The following is a 21826-nucleotide window of genomic DNA, read 5'->3' on the forward strand; positions in this document are numbered from 1 at the left end:
CGGCTGTATTCTTTTGTTCCTTCAAAATGTCAGGTTTATACACAAAGGATAATGCAGACAATTAAAAGGTCATTGAGGTTCCTTAATGGTTATTAAAATGTCAACCCAGACTACAAGCAATACAAATCCTATGAAATGGGCAGCAGTAACACAGAAACAGCAGAAAATAACATCATCTTTGTTTTCTAATGGCCACTCCCCAGTCTGACACAGTGCATCTGTCTCAAGGAAGGTAAAGCTGTGTAGAAAAAGCTACAGAAAGGAATCAGCCTGTCCTGGTCACTACATTAAGAGCTTGGCTGATTGCTGGGGTAAGGTGCAAGCAGTGACAGGCAGGACTTGCCTTCTGGTCCTACTCTCACTTGTATCAGAAATGTCAAAATGTGTTTCAAAGCTGGATGATGCACTGCTTGCCCTGGCCCACTTGCTAAAGAGCAAGTCCCTACTTGGCACACACTGCTGCTGGGCACTGCCAGAAAAAGGTGGTGTGAACTCACAGGCACCCTAGCTAGCAACTGAGTAAACCAGCTTCCCAAATTGAAATTTAGGAATAATCATTTTTCTCCTGGACTTCAGCAGTAAGGCATCAGGGTGATAACTGATGCCATGCAGGTTTTGTTAATGCACAAATGTTAAAAAGAGCAACTGAACAAATTACAATTTACCAAATCCAAAGCAAATAGATGAAAAAGGTTCTTTTGGCCTTTCCAGAGAAGAGGAAGTTAATTTCGTGCTCACTAATAATTACAGGAAGCAGTTATGGCTGCAGAATGAAACAAAGACAACTTTGCAGTTTTATTATGGGAGAGGAAATATTCTTTTTTAGCAAAAAAGGGTCATTTATTGATACAATCTAGGAAAAGACATTTACTCCTGGCCTCTTAACTTTTTCAGGCCATAAAGTGCAGAGATGGAGCAGAACATTTCCAGTCAGTGGCTTCTGCTCTTTTCACATCCTACCCACAATTCAAAAGAGGTTAAAAGCTCAATACTATGAGATGCACTGAGTGGCAAATGGAAGAGTGAAGATAGCACATTTATTTTCAGCTCTAAAAGTTTCTTTTTGCTTTAAACACCTGCTCCAGATAAGAAGTTATGGCTAATAAAAGTGAGTCATAGAAGAGTTCAGTCTGGGAGGGACCTTAAAAGTCATCTGGTTCCAACCCCCTGCCATGGGCAGGGACACTTTCCACTAGACCAGGTTTCTCAGAGCCCAATCCAGCCTGGCCTTGAGTATTTCCAGGGATGGGACATCCACAAATTCTCTGGGCATCCTGCTCCAGTGCCTCAGGTGGTCATAAAAAGCAGCACTTGTGAAATGTATCTGTGGGGATGTGAGGAAATCTCCTCTACATTCCTGGCAAGTGAACTGAACCGTTTATTTTGGAAAAGAAGGGGGGAAATGGCCTTGTCCTGATGAGAGGGCAGACATGGCAGGGCTGGTGGGGATAGCACGCTGTTGTTGGTAGATGTGGGCAGCAGTGAGCAAAAGGCTGGTCTGACCCCAGCCCTGCTCAGTGGCCTCTGGGAACCTGGTGGCCACATTAGACAGATGATCATTTGGAAAATACCTGACTACAGAAAAACAAAAAAAACTGAAATTTTAGACAATCGGAGCAAGACTTCTGGCATGACTGACTAGCAGCTTTACCCATCACTGCCTGATCCAACTCCCATGGGAATGGGGAATGATTCAACCAAATCATAATCATAAATGACACTCTGCACTCGGTGTTGCACTCACAGTTCTTCAGGAGGTGCACAGAACTCCCGGCCACATTTTAATTCTTTACATCTGGGTCACCCAAATGATAAAATCTGCACCAAAGATTCTGGCAGTGTTGCAAAGAGACAGAAAGAGCCTTTGTCATTGACAAAAGCAGTGTCTGAGGCAGCCAAGTGGTTTATATTAAGATGCTTAAAATTTTATGTGTTTCTACAGTGAGGATTCAGTACTGGAACATGAACAAAGCAGTGTTGAAAAAATTGCTCTCTTTATCAAAAAAAAAAAAAAATATAGGAACAGATTAAAACTCAAAGTTTTTATCAGATCTCCCACATTTTCAGGGTTCAGACATGGCAGAACCTGAATTTGACTGTGTTCAGATTTCAGAAGACAAGTGACCTTGATTTAGGTACCCAGCCAGAATCTGGGAAAATTAATCTGCACTGCCTGAAGTGCTCACCCTCCCTTCTTACCAACAGCAGACAGAAAAAACAGCATCTTAAACAGTACTTTGGATGGGAAATAAGGACAACATTGTGATAAAACAGATTGAACTACAATAAATATTTCTTACCTAAATCATTGCAGCAACTATTCAATCCTCCAGTTCCTTCAGCCAGCAATTTTTACACCAGCCAGTTATTTCCCTCCTGTCAATTCTTCATTTCCAATTTTGGGGTATGGTCTTTGAGCTCCAGGCTTCTGCACCATGGGCATTAGTGCTCCATGCCCACCCCCGTACTAGTTCTCTTTGTGTCAAGGGTTGTTTGGCAAAAGCTCCCCTTGCTTGTAGGATTAAGCACATTCCCTGATATCAGCAGAAACATCTTTAACTGAGACTATTTCTTTTCCAAATAACCAAATCTGTTACTACCTCTTTGCTTAGGGCCACTGATCCATCCAGGAGCATTAATTGCTGGTGTGTCTATACTCTGAAAAAACACCATAATATTGACATGTCTCTCATTTTAAGATGAGAAATTTCTAGACTGAAATGCTTCCCAAACATACCAAGACATGATAAGAAATTTGGACCTATTTCAGGCCTTCACTGGGGTGCCTGGTACCCGCCTCCCTCTCTCCCTCTGCAGACCAAGAGAGGAATCCTCCCTGGTGACCGCTCTCAGCCTTTTACCCTCATCCAACAGGATAACACCAAACAGATCTGAAAACAGAGTCTGGTTCAGGGACTATTCTGTTTTGCAAAAACCAGAAGCCACCCCAATACCTCACCACAGAAGTATTTCTATAAACCTTTCCTGGTCAGTACTTTTTATGTACATTAATAATAGAAATAAGGTCTGAACTTCCTCTGAGTTTCAGCATCCTGAAATGCGGCCTCTTACCCCAGTTTCCTATATAACACAATATAGTTGGTCAGATACAGAGCTGAAAGAGACCAAAACAAACACTGTAGAGCTGCATTGCTGCCAAAGAAATTCTGTCACAGATTTTAAAACAATAGGGAGAAAATCATTTCACTGCTAAAGAAACGCAGAAAAAATAAATTAACGCAGACTGGTATGCTTGAGATACCAGGGGTGTTCCAGAAGGGGAAAATATATTACAGTACAGATTGAGATTAGAGCACAAAATAGCCTCTGCAGGAGTAAAGTTCCTAATTATCTCTCTGTCCATTAGAAGCTGCAGACAATGATCAATTCCTGGTAACACAAATAAGGTCAGAGACAAAAAGGTGTCACAGATAGGAATGTCATTGTTCGTCATTGCCGGTGTTGCTCTTCCTTTCAGGTGTGCCCCTGGTTACTATGGGAACCCTTTGCTAATTGGAAGCACTTGTAAAAAATGCGACTGCAATGGCAACTCAGACCCAAATCTGATTTTTGAAGACTGTGATGAAGTGACCGGCCAGTGCCGCAACTGCCTGCACCACACCAGCGGCTTCAACTGCGAACGATGCGCTCCGGGCTACTATGGGGATGCCAGATTGGCTAAAAACTGCACAGGTACTGTCTGCAGCCTGGTACAGCAGAGCTGAGCAGCACAGCACGGTCTGTCAGGGACCTCCCAGAAATCAGAGATGCCTGAACCAATTGTCAGATACCTGGGGCTCTGGGAGGCAGGTGATGGGATAATTTGGATGCCTGTTCAGTTGAATCATCCCAGGCACCAGAGAAATATCTCTTTCCATTTCCCATGACCAAGTCTCAGACCCCGGACTCCAACATCTCTAGTGCCTGATCAGGTTTAATGAAGGCCCTGTTGTGTTTTTCTGAATCTTGTTTTAAATAAGGTTCTCTAAGAGTTCTTTAGGCAAAGTCCTCACCTTTGCGCTTGTCCACACCATGACCGCTCAGGCTGATGATGCTTAAAAACTTGAAAGTATTTTTTATGGGAACAGGATCATCCTTCCCATCCTGACCCAATACCCACTCACTTTCTGTTATTTTCCACATTGGTGATGCATTCTGCATTTCCTACAAGTTTGTGTAAGCTTTCTAGTTGCTGTATTTTCACCCAAGAAGTACTTTCAGGGTCTGGTAAAGTGTACCCAGAATACCTCAGTAAAACATACCTGCACAGAGGGGTCGCAAAGTTTTGTCTCTAATATTGCCCTAATTTACATGGAGTTCAATCCAAACAGGGCTTTGACCTCATACCTTTTATCCTTGCTCTGGCTCTGGAAGTGAAGTTTACATCCTCTTTCAAAGCACTTAAGAACAGCCACTGCTAAAGGCAAAATGCAGGTACTCAGAGCAAGGACCTTGGGGCTCCCTTCTAAATTCTTTGGCAGGGGTCCCTCAAGGACCAGAACACAAAGGAGGGAGACAAAGTATTCCTACCTCAGCCTGTCTTGAAGGTAAGATAGTTGAAGCACACACTCAGCTTGTACTTCAGAAGTGCTCCAGGGCCTCCAGGTACACAGCTACAGGCCTCAGGGACTTAGCAATGTCTTGAACCTTCTTGCAACTCACTGTGTACTTGTTTTTTACTTCTTTATTATAAAGTGTTTTAGGACACACAGGATGGAGGCTGTGAGGATGCTATGCAATCACATGCCTTATGTGCTGCTATCTTCACTTGTAGGGGTCCACATATGATGCCATGATGGTCCTATCTGGTTCTATATTCCAGTGACAGCTGGAATTTGAGTGTACATCTCCAGGATGTAACTCACATCACAAAGTCACATGGTTGAATTCCATTTATGCTGAACAGGATGAGATGGTGCTCATGCACAGTGATCCCAAAAGCCAAAGCCATGTATCCCAACCAGCTAAAAAGACACCAGCTGTGGGGAACAGCATGCCCCAAAACTCACCACCTGCCTGGATTTAGGCAGCCAAGATGTTCATGAAATACAGCATGTCTGTGATTTTGAGGTGGCAAAAATAATTCTTGTTCAGAAACTTTACTGCCTAATTCACTTCACCTGAGATGACTTAACTGCAGTTGTCCCAGAAGGAATGATAGGATCCAGTCTGTGGGTCCTGAATTCCATGAGGCAGGAGGAACACACCTCTGCAAACCACAGCAATGGTGCCCTGCCCATGGCCAAAAGCACCTAAGAGTAACTTTGCCAGAAGTCTGAGAGTTACAGGGCATTCCAAATGTTTGGGCAGATTATGCAATAAGTGATTTTGGAAAGCATCTCTGAAAGTGAAGTTTTGAAACTCAAATCAAACTTTCATCACCTCAGTAGAGTTTTTCTGTTTGCACCCTTAAGGAGGTACACATGAGTTCTCTATACAGGCTGTTCACACAGACTTCAAATCAGTGTGGCAATTCTCTTCATTAGCACATTTCCTTGCAGTGTTTCATCTTTGCTAAAAATAAAAAGTGCTTGGGCACTTGAGTACATTGTGAGAGGTACAGCTTTTCTCTTTTCAGAAGTGAATTTAATCTTGAAGTTCACTGTAGCAAATTCTGATTTTGCAGTGTTATGTTTCAGAGAATTACACACTTCTTGTTTCATCTTCATTTCTGCTGAGCACCACAATGTGCTGTACTTGACAGTACAGTGCAGATTGCAGTGCATCAATACACCCATGATATTCCAACTATTTGTGTAGTTCACAGGGAAAACTTATCCTTTGTTTGGCTTTGTGGGACAATTAGGAACTATTGCTTAGAATTTATTCTGAAATAAGTCAAATATCTTCTTTAAACCAAAAATAGAGAAATAAAATTATTGCAAGAATCAAGCCAGTCTGCATATTTCCATAGAGCATCTCAAAGGGTATATAAAATAAAAGGCAAGACCACTAAATTAACAAACAGCTATATCAATCTAAAATCTTTGTTTTCCCTTTTGACTGGAAGACTAAACCAGGGTAAACTTAAAACTACCGTTCATAGTATGAATGGTACGAATGGTAGTTTTAAGTTGCTTTTAATTTTTTTTTTAACCACATATCCTTTAGCCATAGTTCAAAGCTCTCCACAAATGGCCCTCAGATATAAAGGTAAGTTTAGAAGCTTTCCCCACCAGCAAATTATGGTATCATTTAAAGTCTTAGTTCCCTACTAAAAATGTGGTACCTCTTAAACCAGTAGTTGAAAAATGGTCCAGACTACTTTTGGAATTAATTTGCTATAAGATTTTGAGTAGCAGACTCACAGGTATCCATTTAAATAAGAAGACACAATTTTATTTTCTTGAACACCAATTTCATTGAAATTTTATCCTTTTAAGTTTATTGCTACCTGGCCATAGCCCAGTCTCCATATTATAGGTAAAGAGAAATCTCTACTTTCAACTGATACTTTTCTTTCACTTCTTAAAAAAAAGAAATAACAATTCAAAGTAATCATAGATCCAAAAGCTGGGAGGCACAGATTTTGATAAGGTCAAAATGCTGACAGCATCAGAGAATTCATAAAAAATTTCTGTTTTTACATTAGTATAAAAACTGTACTAAAAACAGTACAAAAACACTAACAGTATTTTACTAACACTGGTCCACTTACACAAAATTATTCTGACGTTAGTACAGGATGCTTTCTTTGAAGTTGTTTTATGTATTTTCTCTTGACAAATCCTTGAACGTGCAGTGGGAAATGTAAATACAAGCCAATTCATACATAACAATTAATGGGCTGCAATAAAAAGGCAGTAAAATATTTCGTTATATGAGGTTCAGCTGAAACCATGAATCACAAGACCAAAATAAATTCCAGATAGATTGCTGCTGTTCTTGCGTTCTGCTTGAGTTCTTGTTATTGTATTGAAGTGTTCCAAGAATATTTTAATCTTTAAAATAATATATTTTAAAAGGCCAATTAAACCTTGAAAGAGGTTTAGAGATGTTAGATTAAAAATTGGGCTTTTTAAAAAGCCACTCATGCTGGCAATAAAAATGTTGCTTTCTCAAGTTTGAAAAAATATCAAACGTCATTTATTCATCATTGTAAGTGGTAGGAGATATTTACTTGTTGATACGTTCAAGCTGTCAGCGTAACTGGAGTCCGCTATCAATCCCTGATAGCTGCAAAGCCTTTTTAGTGACAGCCTGACAGAGTGCTGATAAATTCCACAGGGCTGTGGAGAGATTTGTTAACTAATAATTAACTTTAGTTGCCCGGCTTTTCTTAATACATCTCCTAAATGTCACCCTTTCTAGACATTGATGAACAACGGCCCTTCTGGGCAACTCTGGCCTCGCTGACTCATGACCAAGCTTTGAACAAGTAATTTCAGCAGAGGTGTTCTCACTCTTCTCTGGAAACAGAGGTGTTTCCACTTCATATTTTATTTGTTCAAATTTCACCAGCGCAAGAAACACCTTTTCGAAGTACTGAAAGGAAAATCAGTGCAATAAGTTCTTGATATTGGTTTGAATACCCACGCACAATCCTAAGTATAATAATTTCACTAGTCTTGGCAGGGGGGTTTGTACATTTTGAAGATTCTTCTTTCAAAAGTCCTTTCTTTTTCCCCAGCATGTAACTGTGGAGGCAGAATGTGTGACAGCCAGACTGGAGAATGCCTCGCAGACAGTCCTGAAGTTTCTACTGACACAGACTGCCCGACAATCAGTAAGAACATTGTCATAAAAACACCAATAATTAATGTTGCTCTTATATTTAGAAGACTGCAAATAGTAACTTAAGAGCTTGGTACTCCAGTGAGCTCAGGATTTTGACAGTGGTCCCACAGGGCACTTTAGTGTGTGAATATACACAATGTCCTGCTGATTGAGTACTTCAGCATGTTCTCACACACTTGTCTGAGTACAGACATATTTCCAACTCTGTGATGCAGACTGTACATTCAGGTCCAAACTGCAGAGCAGCAGTGAAGTTCTCACCAAAGCCATTTCCGTAGACCTTGAGACACACTGCCTGAAAAATAATATTCTGGCCCTAAAAGCTGTCCTCACAACTTTACCTGTGACATCTTGCATATAATTTATGGTTTTCTAGCTGTGGTTTAACCCCATCACCAACACAGCCACTCACTCACTCCAGCAGGAACAGGGAAAGGGTAAAAGCCAGAAAACTTGTGCACACACAAGCCACACACACTTTTGCAAACAAAGCAAAACAATTAATTCATTCACTTCTTCCCATGGGCAGGCAGGCATTCAGCCATCTCCAGGAGAGCAGAACCCCACCACCCATAATATTTACTTGGGAGGACAAATGCCATCACTCCAAATGCCCAACCCCCCGCCCCCCTTCCTCCTTCTTCTCCCCACTGTATTTACTGAGCATGATGTCACACGGTCTGGAATATCCCTTTGGTCAGCTGGGGTCACCTGTCCTGGCTGTGTCTCCTCTCAGTTTCCAGCACATCCCTAGTCTCATCACCAGCATGGCAGTACAAAACACAGAAAGGGTCTTGGCAGGGTGTAAGCCCTGCTCAGCAACAGCAAAAACATCTCTACATTATCAGCCCTGTGTTCAGCACAAATCCAAAACATGGTCCCATACTAGCCACTGAAATTAACTGTGCAGAAAATTACCCCAGTCAAAGCCAGTACATCTAATATAGATTGCTGCTGTTCACAACTTGGCATATGTCCATCAGTAAGTTCCTTGCCCACTATCTCCCATACCCTAATGACAGGAAGCCTGGGGAGTTTCCAGGAGTACTATGTTGTAGCTGTTGGTAACCACATGTATTTTTTTAAACGTTAGTGTATTTATACCTGTATAATGCAGAGTGTATAGCATGTATGGTTCCTGAACCAACTCCCAAGAAGAGGGGTCATGTGCCTGAAGAGCAATCAGAAGGAAAACATTCAGGGCCTGCTAAAATATCGAGCAAAAGTGTCTGTAGAAATCTGTGTTTCACATTCACCTAAGCCTCTTGCATTCAGTATTGGCACCAGCGTCACTATAAACAAGGTGGCACTGCAATCATTCATCAGGAACAAGAATATAATTCTGCAAAAGCACTTTCCAAGCACATTATAACTGTGGTTTTAAAAGTTGTCCTCATAACCAAGTAGGTGGCCAAGAGCCCATGTGCCGGACATCCTTATTTCTCATACCACTAAATTTTAAATATCAAGTTTGAGGCTCTGACAAAATGCATTTGGTTTTGTCTGACCTTCATCTGTTGTCCTTCAGTCCACAAACATGTAGCGCCTAGGGAATAGCCAGGAAATACCTCTCCCTCTCTCCCAACTGATTGCAGAATCCCTGTGTCAGCCTCTTTGAGCAGTCCCATCTGGTGCTGCTCAGCTAGAAATGTCATAACTGTACTGTGGAAATAACCTTGGAAGTGGGAGGATGAAAGTGAAAGAAAAGGGGTATCCACCAGCAAGCATCAGTGACAAAGAGAGTGAACATCATAGGTCAAGAGCACTATTGCATGAATTTAAGACACTCGCTGTAGCTGACACAAACACTAAAGAAAAATTATGCTGTCTTATTTTCTTATCAGGCTGCGATAAATGCATTTGGGATTTGACAGATGATATCCGGTTGTCAGTGCTGACTATTGACGAAAGCAAATCCACTTTACTGAGCATTTCTACAGGTGCTGCAGCTCAAAGGCGTTTGAATGACCTGAACCTCACTACCACTCATCTCCAGGTACAAGCATTGAGGATATTTTGGTTTTTTCATGTAGTTTGAATCTTTGAATTTCCACTCCATTCCTGTAAATTTCAATCCCTGCCCTCACTAGAGAAGGAGTTTGTTTTTAGATACACTGACTTTTTTTTCCCACACACAGGAGGCAATGTCCAAAAAGAAGAATCATGCTACACTTTGGACCATGCAGGTTGATGATGCTGCAGATGAGATGAATGATCTCGTCAGAGAAGCTGAAACACTTGATGAACAGGTTTGTTTACAGCCTTCTGCCAAAGCTCTGAGGGTTTGCACTTTGTCATATTCACCTGTTGGCATAAGAGGAGAGTACAGAATAGTCCCAGTTGGAAGGGACCTAAAATGATCATCCGGTCCAACAGTCTGAGGAATATAGGACCCACCAAAAGTCAAAGCATCCTATTAAGGGCCTTGTTCAAATGCCTCTTAGATCCTGACAGACATTAACCCTCTCTCTAAGAAACTTGTTCCAGTTCCTTTTCATTAAAAAAAAATTCTTAACATCTACTCTGACACTTTAGGTTCACCAAACAAGAGTGGATGTGGCCTGACAGCTGGAAGAACCTACTATTTCTATTCCTGTTTTGTAACTTTCTGCTTTAAATATGAATTAAAAGCATAAATTAATTATCAAGTCTTCTTCACAGAAATGGAAGGAGGTAAAAAATGTGTTGAGCGTGGTTGGAGGTTTGTCACCAGTCACAAAAATCTTCCCCTCAGGATCTGAGTTCCCACCTACCCCCTACACATCATGTTTGATCTGGGATAGACATGTTGCCTTTCTCATTCACATTGTAATTTCTAATTAAGTGAAGTAACCAACACTAAACTAATGCAGATTGATTTTGGGAGCATTTGTACTATATCTATTTTACATGTATGCTCTTTTAAAATTAAATTAGTCCTGATTGGACATTTCAAAATATATTACAAAACTGCCAAAAAAAAGATTTTTCATGTACCCACTGAGATGGGAGCTTGACCAGCACTCATGATATTTTTAATACAATTACAATCATAAATGTTGCATCCATATCCAGCTGCCAGGCTATAAAATTAAGGTCATCAGCTCTCATCTCCCACAACACTTTCATTGCATCCTAAAAGAATACTGATGTTAAGAGAAGAAATAGGGTTCAAAATTGCTTATCCCCTATTTTAAAAAGATAATATTCAACATCTTTCTGTTGCTGCAATATACATATATTAGTAAAATAAGTCACTCTATGTTATTATCAAAGATAGCCACAGCTGCCATACAACTAGATTATATTTCATGCTTATTGCAAAGTGCCAGACCTTTTATTCACTTCACCAATTCCTTCACAAGACAAATTTAAATTATACCTTAAATTAAAATTCAAATACAGGAGCAGGTAGGGGGGAAAAAACCAACACAAAGGAAAGTGGAAGAGAAAATTTAGGTTTGTGCGTTTTTAATCAACACTTACTTAGAAGAAAGGGCACATAAGATTTACACGGGCTATGCCTATGTTCAAGCGAGTTTGATTAAACCAACTCACACTCAGCTCCATACCTGTGAATATCTGTCTGAGCTCACACGCCTCAGTGTCCCTCTCTGTAGCTGGTGGGCAGACTGATTAAGGCATTTGGTTTTCTATGAATATTTAGTGAGTTTGGATAATAACATTTCATTTGCAGGACTATCTGGGGATTTCTTTCCTCATTCCTCAGTTTTACTGTCCCTGAACAAACAGCATTTCCTCTGGTCTTTTCTCCCTGGTTACTTCTAATGTTAGTTCCACATCAATACTTGTGGTTGCTTGTAAGGCAGGGAAATAATGACCCCAGACTCTGACAGTGGAAGACCACAATAGTAACTCTGAATATATTGAGCTATTTGCTATTTCAGGGTACATTTATGGAAAATGGGTGCTAGGGCTTGAGTGGGTTTTGCAGACACACCCAGCATTTTCTGTTCCGAGCATTTTACATGCATGTCCCTACATCTGGGGGATGGGTTGCTGCAGATTCTGATCTAAACCACAAAGGCAGGGTGAATGGACCAACTGTAGGCAAATCTTTCTGCTAAATACAACTCCTGTAACTACCTGTAACTCCCAAAGTCTGCACGGGATGAGTTTTTGAGTAAAACAGCACACAGCCTGAATATGAGGAAGATGGGAACTAGGAACGTTTCTACTAACCCTTACACTTGTTTTATCAGTCTTGTAACCCTTACAATTTGTTTCATCATTATTCCCATCCCTTTTAGTGGAGCTGTCCACCCTGGCCCTGCCTTCAAATGCCACCTGGGGCCTCCACAAACCCTAAGTAAGGGAACACAATGCAGAGTGCAGCCCCCAACACAATACGGTACGGGACTGTGTCTGTGCTCTTCAGAGTATTTTCAACCCTTGGGCTTTTTCTTTTCTTTAAGAAGTTGCAGAGCTGGGGACCTCACTTGAGGGAGACACAGGTCTAAAAAGAGTTGGGAACTTGACACCTTTTTCCTCATTCTATTTGCTTACTCAGGAAATGCCATACCCAGCAACAAAATGAGCCAGCCCCACTGAATGCCTCAGGAGACTTGGTAGATAGAGTTTTACAACTGTACATAATTTATGAAAATTTTATTGCAGCAAATGATGGATAAATATGAGACAGGATTTAATCTCTCACTCTGCAACTCTGAAAACACTGACAAGACAGATCTCCACTTTGAACACCTTTAAATACTACTTTATATGATAAAAAGGACTTCCACATGCTCACCAGGAGAAAGAAAAATGTGTGTTTATACTGCTTATCCTCACATCTGAAAAGAAATCTAATGTTTACCTCTCATGGTTTATTCATAGGGAAATGAAGCATCCAGCAAAGGCCGCCTGGTACAGAAGGAAACCACGGAGATCAACAACCGTGCTTCCCAGCTTGTGCAGCAGCTCAATGATATAAGAGATAACATTGAAGGTAAATAGATTCATTCCTGCTTCCTCTCAGTGTCAAGAATGTATTAATGAAACCTTCATGTATTAATGGATCATCAAGAACTTTTACTGTCCTATATATCAAAGGAAAATCTTCTGATATATAGGACAATATGTAATTTATGGCAACAGTGAACACCCTCTCAAGCACAACTGCACTCAAAAAAGATTTCCTAGTCAGAGATAATCATCTTCATCTGGAATATCTATGACATACCATTATCATCCTGAAATATAAAAATGAGATTTAACCAACTGCAGCCTCTTCTTCAGTACCTGCAGAAAGCAATGAAATCAATGTACTCAAAACCACCCCTGTCCCCTGTACACCTGCGACATGAAAGCCTCCATCCTGCTGCAGAACAGATTTCCCCCAGTCTTCAGCAAAGCCAACAGTAGGCAAAAGCTGTCTGTGGCACTAGAATAGAAATGCTGACTGGTAGCTGAGGTTAAATAGCCCTTTTCCAATTGAAAATATTTGATTAATAGACCTGATTAGTTCTATCTTGGCAGTTATTGCAAGCCATTTGGCAGCTTGTGTAAGGAAGAGTGGTTACATATCAACTGTTATCCTTGCTAATCCTTACCTTCATGGGTGCTCCATTACTTTCTCTCAGGAAACATATCATTAATATGTCCCATCACAAAAAAGAGCCAGGCTAAGACCATATAGTATGTTTTATTTGTACTGTATTTTTGCACCTCTGATGCTAAAAGAACATTGACTATCTGGCCATCTATCATATTTTATTTCTACAATTTGTGAGTAAAAGCGTCAGCATGAGCTTCACTGTATGTCACTAACAATCATGGTTGATGTCTGTGGATCACCTTTTTGTATCATGAATTGCTTTGGAGCAGGACAGGAACCACAAAAGGCAGATATGCATCTAATTTGGCACACAAATTGCACAATCATGTTAAGCTGTTATAGAAGAAAAAACATCCATGACTGTGAATAGAATGAAAACAGTTGGAAACAAGTAGGTGAAAATTATTTCCACCATGCCCAAAACTGTTCTTCTGCAGTTGCATTACCCATGTGCACATATAGATGTGCCAGCATAAGGAAAAAGAAATCCATGGTCTTCATCAGTTTCTGCTCAGTATGAGCCTTTAAAGCTTCACTAATGAGCTCAGGGCCCACCAAGGGCAGGCATACAGACACTCTGCCAAAGAATCAGTGGTGCCACAATTACACACCTATTTTTTATAAAAATCTTCCATAAGAATAATGCTGGTTTTGCCAACTTTGTTTACCCACAAAGCTAGTGACAAGCACTAGCCAAAGGCACACACATCACAGGACATAGAAGAGGAGGTGATTGGTATTCAAGGCCAGGGAGTGAGAAGTGAGTAAACTTTGTAATGATTACACTGGGAATGGGTAAACTCAATTTCAGCTGCAGGGATACAACAATGTTTTTTGGATTGAGACCAAAACCTTGAAATAGCATCTATCTCCAAACCAGCGAGGCAGCATCAGGCCAGAAGCCATATGTTACCTCCTTAGGGTGCTCAAACTTCTGCAGATGGAAAATGAGGTTCCTTCAGTCTCCTTAGCATTGTTATTATTTTATAAACAGCAGCACTTAAAAACCATGGTCCTAGGTGAAAGCTCCAGCCTGCTACATGCCACAGAATCCAAAATAAAATTATTCTCCCAGTCTATAAGAAATGTCAAGCCAAATAAAGCACACAACCCAAGACTGCTTAATCCCATCTTCTTCTGTTGAGACCTCCACATGTGACAGAAAGAGTGAATTATTTACAGGTTTAGTATTAAGATTGGATTAAACATAATAATTACCTACTATGGAGTTGAAGACAATTAAAACTTTGTTTTGCCATCAGGATCATCACAATTCACAAAAGTAAAAGCAGTCCACAGTATTTATTTCTCTGTAGTCATACGGAATCGACCATCTGTTCCCTTTTCCCCCTAGAAATCAGCAGCAAGTCAAAATACTATGCAATTCAACAAGAGCTGAGCCCTGAAGAAATTGCCCAGAAGCGGAGCATGGCTGAGGAGATGCTGAAGGAGATCAAACGCCGAAAGCCTTTCACTAATCAGAGGCAACTTGCAGATGAGGAAAAAAATGCAGCAGAGGAGTGTGAGTTTTAAGTCAGTTTTCCTTTCAGCCACATGCTGAGGCCCAGCTGGCAGGTGTTGGGCAGCTCTGGGTGTACTGCTGAGCCCTGTGGAGGACCAGCAGGCACTTGGCGAACACCAGCTGGTGTGCTGGAGACGCTGCTGCTCCCAAATTCCTGCCCCAAGTCCCTGCTGGTGCTTGGTGCTCCTCACAGCAGAATGGTGAGGAAAAGGTCTGTGTGTCTGTGTGTGTCTGTGCACTGCAGCACCTCAACAACAGCTGCTCAGGAAGGTTCATGGCAGGGCTGGCATGCTCATGTGAACATCATCCCCCATGCCAGCTCTGCTGTGGGGACAGCAAACACCAGCAGAGAGAGAAAAGCTGCTAGCATGGGAAAAAGTGGCAGCCTAATTCTCACAGCTTAGTGAACATGAGTCAGAACATGAGGCATAAAGACTGTCATCTCCAGAACAGGCTGCCTAGGTTTAACAATGAAAAACAAATGAAAAGCAGGCAAAGACAGACCTAGTTTCTTTTAATAAAATATATTTCAGAGGGGGAAGTAATAGGATTAAAATGAAATAGTAAAATGAGAGGTATCTTTCCTTCTCAAAAGAGAAAAGAAAATTAAAATCTAGGTATATAATCCCTCAAGTGAGCTTTACAAAATGTGTTTTACTGTCTCCTGAGTAACAGCAAAGAAATTGCTGTATAGGTACATTCTGTCAGAAATGCAAGCTTTGGATTTATTGGCCTCCAATTTTTCTCCCAGTGCTACAGCAAATTGAAGCATTTCACGAGAAGTACAACGACACCAGATCCCTGGTAACTGATGTGCTGGAGCAGCTCAGCGAACAGGATGTGAAGCTGTCAGACCTGGAGGAGGCATTAGGCGAGGCGCTTGACTATGTTACACAAGCAGAGGATATAAACAGGGAAAACACAGCCAGGCTCCAGAGGCAGGAGGTACTGTGCACCACATTTATCATAAGTGTTGACTGTGAACACTCCACCTCTGCCATTGCTTAAAACAGTAGATTGCACACAATTTAGATTCAGGAATCACCACACCAAAAAAGAATTTCTTGGAGCACTCAGCAGGATGAGTTTGACTCTTCAGTTCTAAGAAACAGCTTGTAGAAATGCAAGGTACTATTATCTATTTGTGGAGTGACAATAAATGAGAAGTTTTGGCAGGTCGTGCCTCATCAGACCGAGGAAGAGATGGATATTTATGCCTAGATTAGAAAGGCATGTTACAGTAAAACTCAAGAAGCTTGAAATTTCAGGTAGCATGGCTGCTACAAATATTGTGGTGGGATTACTTCATCCAATTTTGTCCTGACTTATAATGTGGGAGGGACTCATGTTCACACAACTAGATCTATTCTAAGAAAACAATTACTTGTAAAGACTCTGAGCTGCATTTGTGCCCTGGGCTGAGTGCATCCATACTGTCTGATCCAAATGTCCTCTAAACCACTTTAAACAAAATGCATCCCCACTTTTTCAAGAGGAGTTGACAGTTGCCCTTGAATTTTCAAGACCAAATCCATTGTCTAACTGCTCCACAACAGATACCTTGAAATTGGGTTTCCTACTTGCTAGGTGAACTTGCTAGATGAGCTATAAGGCTACAATAGTTTTCCCCTGTGTCCTGTCCAAATGAACAATTTCAGGGCTTTGAACAAAGTAAAGCTTCCACTCTGGAAGAGAGCTCAGAGGTGACCTGTCCCCTTCTCTTCAGAGCAGCTCTGTGATTCTTTCCCTGTTTTCAAAATTTCTTTTAAGGAATTCAAAACCAGAATATCCCACCTAAAATTTCTCATTTATTTTTTCAGCAAGGAAAAAAATTACAAAGAGGACAATTTTACTACTGGCAAGAAAAAGAGATCTCTGCACTGTAGATTTAAAAAAACTCCAGAAAAATATAGTCTCCAGATGACTATGAAAAATCCATTTTTAATTTGTCTCTGCTGTGCACTGAATAGTGCTTCATTCCAATAGCTACTTAGACTGTAACATAAAATGAAATTAATTTTTTTTAAATCATCCAACATTTCTTTTACAAAAGAAACAAACAAAAAGTAATTCACATCATAACATGTAGCAATTAGACCTGTCTTGGAAAATCAGACTTCTTAAATCTATTAGCTTAAATCTATTTAGCTCACCACTATCTTTTTATTAACTCCAGCACATTTAACAAAAATGATGAACACATCAAAGCACAAATGGTATTGGAAATGATTAACGTTTTGAGCTTTCTTTTTAGAAACAACACGAGAAGACAAAAGAGCAAATGAATGAAGTGAACAGCATTCTGCTCAGTGCCACAACTATTTTGGAAGGACCACAAAAGGTCAATTCTGAGTTAAGTGAAGTAATAAAGGTAAGTGCCTCAGTGGCTTGTTTAAATGATACGTTCTGATTTTTCAAAATCATGTTTAGATCACTAATGGAAAAACTCTCCTTCTTTATACTGCTTCCATGAAACACTAGTTAATATTCCCTGAAAAAGTAAATGGTTTTCTTGGATGAAAAGCTCTGTTATTACAATTTACTGCCTAAAAAAAATAATTCTAATATAAGGACACATTACTGTAGGCAAAGCATAATGAAAGACTATGCTATAGAGTTCTCAATTATTTCATTATAGGCAGCTGCCAAAAGATGTTCTGGTAAAAGATTGCATTATATGCTAAATTCCTTTCCTAGTGCCTAGGAGTGAGCATGGAAGAACACTAAATGTCCCAGATATCAGCATTAGAAGCAGGCACTGTGTCAAACATATATAGATTGTCATATAGAAATCTTTTTCTGGAACTACTATCCAGTGTTTTGAATCAGACATGGTGTTGAAGAAAATTTGTAGAAATTTTTGGGGTTTAGATTTTCTATGAGAAGATAAAGAAAATAAAACTAGGAATTTGATAACTAAAATATTTACCAAAGCTGCTTTCTTTCTTCATGACTTATTTTAAAATTTTGAAATAACTCAAGAAAAAATAAAATCTTCCACAAGCATTCATTTTGGTCACAGTTGCCCACTTCTTGACACAAAAGCATTTATAAAAAGTCATTAATTTTTCTTTGAAAAAAATAATTTGAGAAAATGACAACTTTGCAACCATCCCTGTGTTCAAGCAGTACGTTGGGGTTTTTCTCTGGTGTTTTGTGCAAAACAAATTTCTGCTGTTTACGTTTTGGGTTCCCCACTGTGGATGTTCACACTGCAGGGAAGGAAGTACAAACATCATACATTGTCCATCCTTATCAGCTGCAAGTATTTTCCCATTTCACCCATTCATCCTTCTCCCCTCTCTCAGTTTCATGCTTTTTCATGTGTTTTGTATTTATAATCACATGTTGCCACATTTCTAATCTTCAAACACATCGGCGAGCTTGTGTACTGGAGAGAAGGAGAATGCAGGCCTTTGGTCTTCCAACAAGTATTTCATAAAAGGAAGAACCATGGCTAAGGCAAAGGGATTCCACTTCTCCTTACCTATACATACATAGGTAGTATTTAGGTGGACTGATTTGCAAATTAGAGTAATCCAAGGTGTCTTAGCATGAGGAATCTCTCTGTGAAAGAAGGCAGAAAGGGGACCTCACTCTAAAAGACTTGTCATTGGCACAATTCTGGAGCAAGACTTTTACCACCTTTCTTTTTTATTTTATGCATCTCTCTCCAATGTGTTCTTAAGTGATTTCTGGAATTTTTGCTGATTTTTATCTTCCTGCATTTGCCTCCATACTTGCAATCACCATTAGATCTTTCCCATTTTTCTTTGAAAGATGTAAAATAAAACAACTACACCAGAAATCAAGGAACATTGTAATAATATAAAGGGTAAATAATAATCAAAATACAGACTTGATTTTTACAACTTTCATCTTCTTTCCTCCCTTCCCTGTTTTGTTCAGAATGCCTCAGGGTTCTACGCAGAAATAGATGGAGCAAAAAAGGAACTGCAAGAAAAAATAACCAACCTGTCCCTGTTTGATGATGAACTGGTAGAAAAGGCAATGCATCATGCACAAAACCTAAGAAGACTTGCTGATGAGCTGGATGGGTAAAATTTAACTTCAGCAGATTCTGTTCATGCAAGAGCCATTTACAGAACAGCAGAAAAGACAAGTAGAAGCGCAGTGACAATGAATAGGCACTGAACAAATCAGTGTTAAGTCTTGTGTAGAAGGACTTGCCATGGTCCACAGAGAACGGCTGAAGTTGAGCTAGGCAAAATCTACGGAACTTTTTAAAGAACAAGTATATATCTTGCATGACATTCTCTCTAGTCTAACTGGGCATGTTCTCTTCCTATAGCAAAATAGGAAAGGTGGATTAGTGAAAAGTAAAATAATACAAGCAAGATTAAATGGGGTCTTCAGAAACTGCTCATGTCAATAAGTTCATGTGCATTAAAAAAATGTTTAGCCTTACAGCTCTTAAATGAGCTTTGAGATAATTTTATTCCAAAAACAGTTATACAGATGGAGCAGTTCTGATGCTTAGTAGGTTCTGTCCCAATGAAAATGGCTCATAACAACATCAAAAAATTATTGCAAGTCTTTCTATTTGGCTGGAAGATACTAAACGCATGAACATTGCACCAATTTACTAAAAAAATCACTTCTAGGTAAATTTAATGATTTTTTTTTTTTTTTTTTTTTTTTTGCAATTGGGACTATCCATGAAAAAATCACTGCTGTAAATGAATTTTTAAATAAAATATGTCACCAAATTCTACCTTAAGTAATATCATAGGCATATGCTTTTGGAAGATAAGCTTACAACTACTCTTCAAGTATATTATCTAAATACTAGTTGTTTCTTAATATTCGTATGCCCTAGATAGGAGATTAAAATAGAGAAAAAAAATAACAGATGGTCTTCTTTTATGCAATTGTATAAAGCTGACATCTGAAACTGTTCTATAATGACACACAAACTACAGAAACATAAAAACCAAGCAATATGTTCAGTCTGAGATCAGCTAACTAGGGACAGCAGACTAACTTGAATTAAAATACCCCATATAACTACCCTTCCTCCCTTACCAAAATAATTTAAAATTTATTACCAAGTCAAACACATTAGGAATTTCACAAAAAGCAAACAAAAGTAATTACAAAATACCGAGATGGAATAATGCTGACTCCATTGTTTGTTGAGAAGATTGTCCTGCAGTGAAACTTTAATCCTTTAAAACATTTAGCCTGTCTTCAAAACATCTTGGTTTTATAGGTTTTCTTTATTAGCCGGTTAGGCTTTTATTTGATAGAGTTTATTGTTTTGCCTTAAGGGACTTTAGCAGAAAATTCTTGCAATAATGCTGAATCTGGAAATTTGATAATCTCTCGGTGTGCAAACACTTTGAAGTGAATGCACACATGTGCAAATACATCTATATTTAGAATCGATTTCTAAAATATACTTGGAAATCTGCTTATCACCAGAACATTAAAAAATAATATCTATTCAAAATTGTTAACAGAGGAATGTTGAGCACTGAACTGTCTTCTGTTTGGAATCCCCCCTGAAGACCAGTTATCACCTAATACACAGATCAAAACCATGCCATCAAAGGTTTCTTTCAGTCTAACTTCCTGCAAATTCTCATGGCTAGGGGTAGTTCTTCATCTGATTCTCCCCCTTTTCCCACTTACATTTGGAAAATATAGACAGGACAGTGACACAGCTATCCTGGTCACTGGAACACATAGGTCTTTCCATTCATGGATAGGAATTATTCCTAAAGAAGGATTACTGGTAGACTTGTTGTTCTGTTAATTTATGGAATATCTAATCTAGAAAAAAAAAGAAAGCAAAAGCTGAGTAGTCATTTGTTGCTACTCACATAAATGTTAAGGACAAAATTCTCAAAGGTAAATGGCAGGGAAGACTCTTCTATCCACACAGTTTTCACCTACTTCAGATTGGTCAGACACAATGAAGACAATACCAGTTAGGCCAAGTACATTTACGTGTGTGATTATGTAGTCAGAAACTACTTTGATTCAGTTTGGTTTCTTTCACCTTTTGCTCTCTATTTAACAGGAATTTGTATGGTGTTGATTCAAATGGTTTGGTACAAAGGGCAATCAATGCTTCAAATGTGTATGAAAACATTGCTGGTTATATCGAAGAAGCCAATGAAGTTGCATTGCTGGCACTGAACACAACAAACCGGGTCAAGGATGTAAGTAATTTTCCTAATCCCAGCTTTTACTTTACAATGTTTCAGAGACTTCAGGCACCTAATGTAAAGAAAAAACAAATTTATCTTAACTGGCAGTATTGAACTTCTCACTGCACAATTTTTTCTTTTATTATTTCCTGAATTAAATCCCATGTAGTTAATTATTCTTCCAGTCTGAAGTCCCCTGGTATTTAAAAAGACACAAAAGGTTCTTCTGTCCCTGTCCCATAGGGTGATGCTGCTCTGTATTGTCACTCACATTGAGACATATCTGTGAAATTACAGACAACTCCCTATTCCTGCAGGAACCTGAGCTGGCATTTAGTGCTTGAGTCCTCCTGCTTCACTCAGTGCCATGTGGCAGGAAATGTGATCAAGACATCACTGCATCTCATAGAAAATCAGGCTGAAATGGGACAAAGCCCACTCCTTACACAGTGTAAGTGTAAGGAGTGGGAGACTAATTCTTTCTCTGGCCTTACTGTTCAAAAATACTTCCTACAACTACAGGCATATTTTTTGTATGCCTGTGGTTAAGAACCTGTATACATGTTACTTACCAGCAATTTATTAGCGGGATAGCGAGAGGATTTGGGTTCATTAAAGGGGTCTGAACCCCAAAGGGCTGAGGGATTTCAAGTCCAGCCCTCTGTTTCCAGCATACTGCTACAGACTGCAAGGCAGCTCCCCATGAAGTGAAAGCATTAATCACCTATCTGAGGTGACAGTAGAAATGAACAGTCACAGTGACTAAATAACATGCAGCATCTAGTCATGTTTACTAAACTAGAGCTGATAAATTATGAGGATTTTCTCCATCTT

The 21826-nt window shown here is 39.6% G+C and overlaps 1 protein-coding gene across 1 annotated transcript in view; it reads left to right on the forward strand.

The window, feature by feature from the left end:
- Positions 1-21826, forward strand: part of LAMA4 (laminin subunit alpha 4) — a 96504-nt gene that overhangs the window by 36761 nt on the left and 37917 nt on the right. Inside the window, exons 5-14 of the mRNA XM_059842260.1 lie at positions 3479-3693; positions 7631-7726; positions 9582-9733; positions 9876-9986; positions 12574-12685; positions 14649-14816; positions 15568-15761; positions 17071-17187; positions 18726-18874; positions 20863-21004. Coding sequence (XP_059698243.1) covers positions 3479-3693; positions 7631-7726; positions 9582-9733; positions 9876-9986; positions 12574-12685; positions 14649-14816; positions 15568-15761; positions 17071-17187; positions 18726-18874; positions 20863-21004 — 1456 coding nt within the window. The remainder of the gene's footprint in view (positions 1-3478; positions 3694-7630; positions 7727-9581; positions 9734-9875; positions 9987-12573; positions 12686-14648; positions 14817-15567; positions 15762-17070; positions 17188-18725; positions 18875-20862; positions 21005-21826) is intronic.

The sequence above is a fragment of the Haemorhous mexicanus genome, chromosome 3, assembly GCF_027477595.1.
Source record: "Haemorhous mexicanus isolate bHaeMex1 chromosome 3, bHaeMex1.pri, whole genome shotgun sequence".
Classification (NCBI taxonomy): domain Eukaryota; kingdom Metazoa; phylum Chordata; class Aves; order Passeriformes; family Fringillidae; genus Haemorhous; species Haemorhous mexicanus.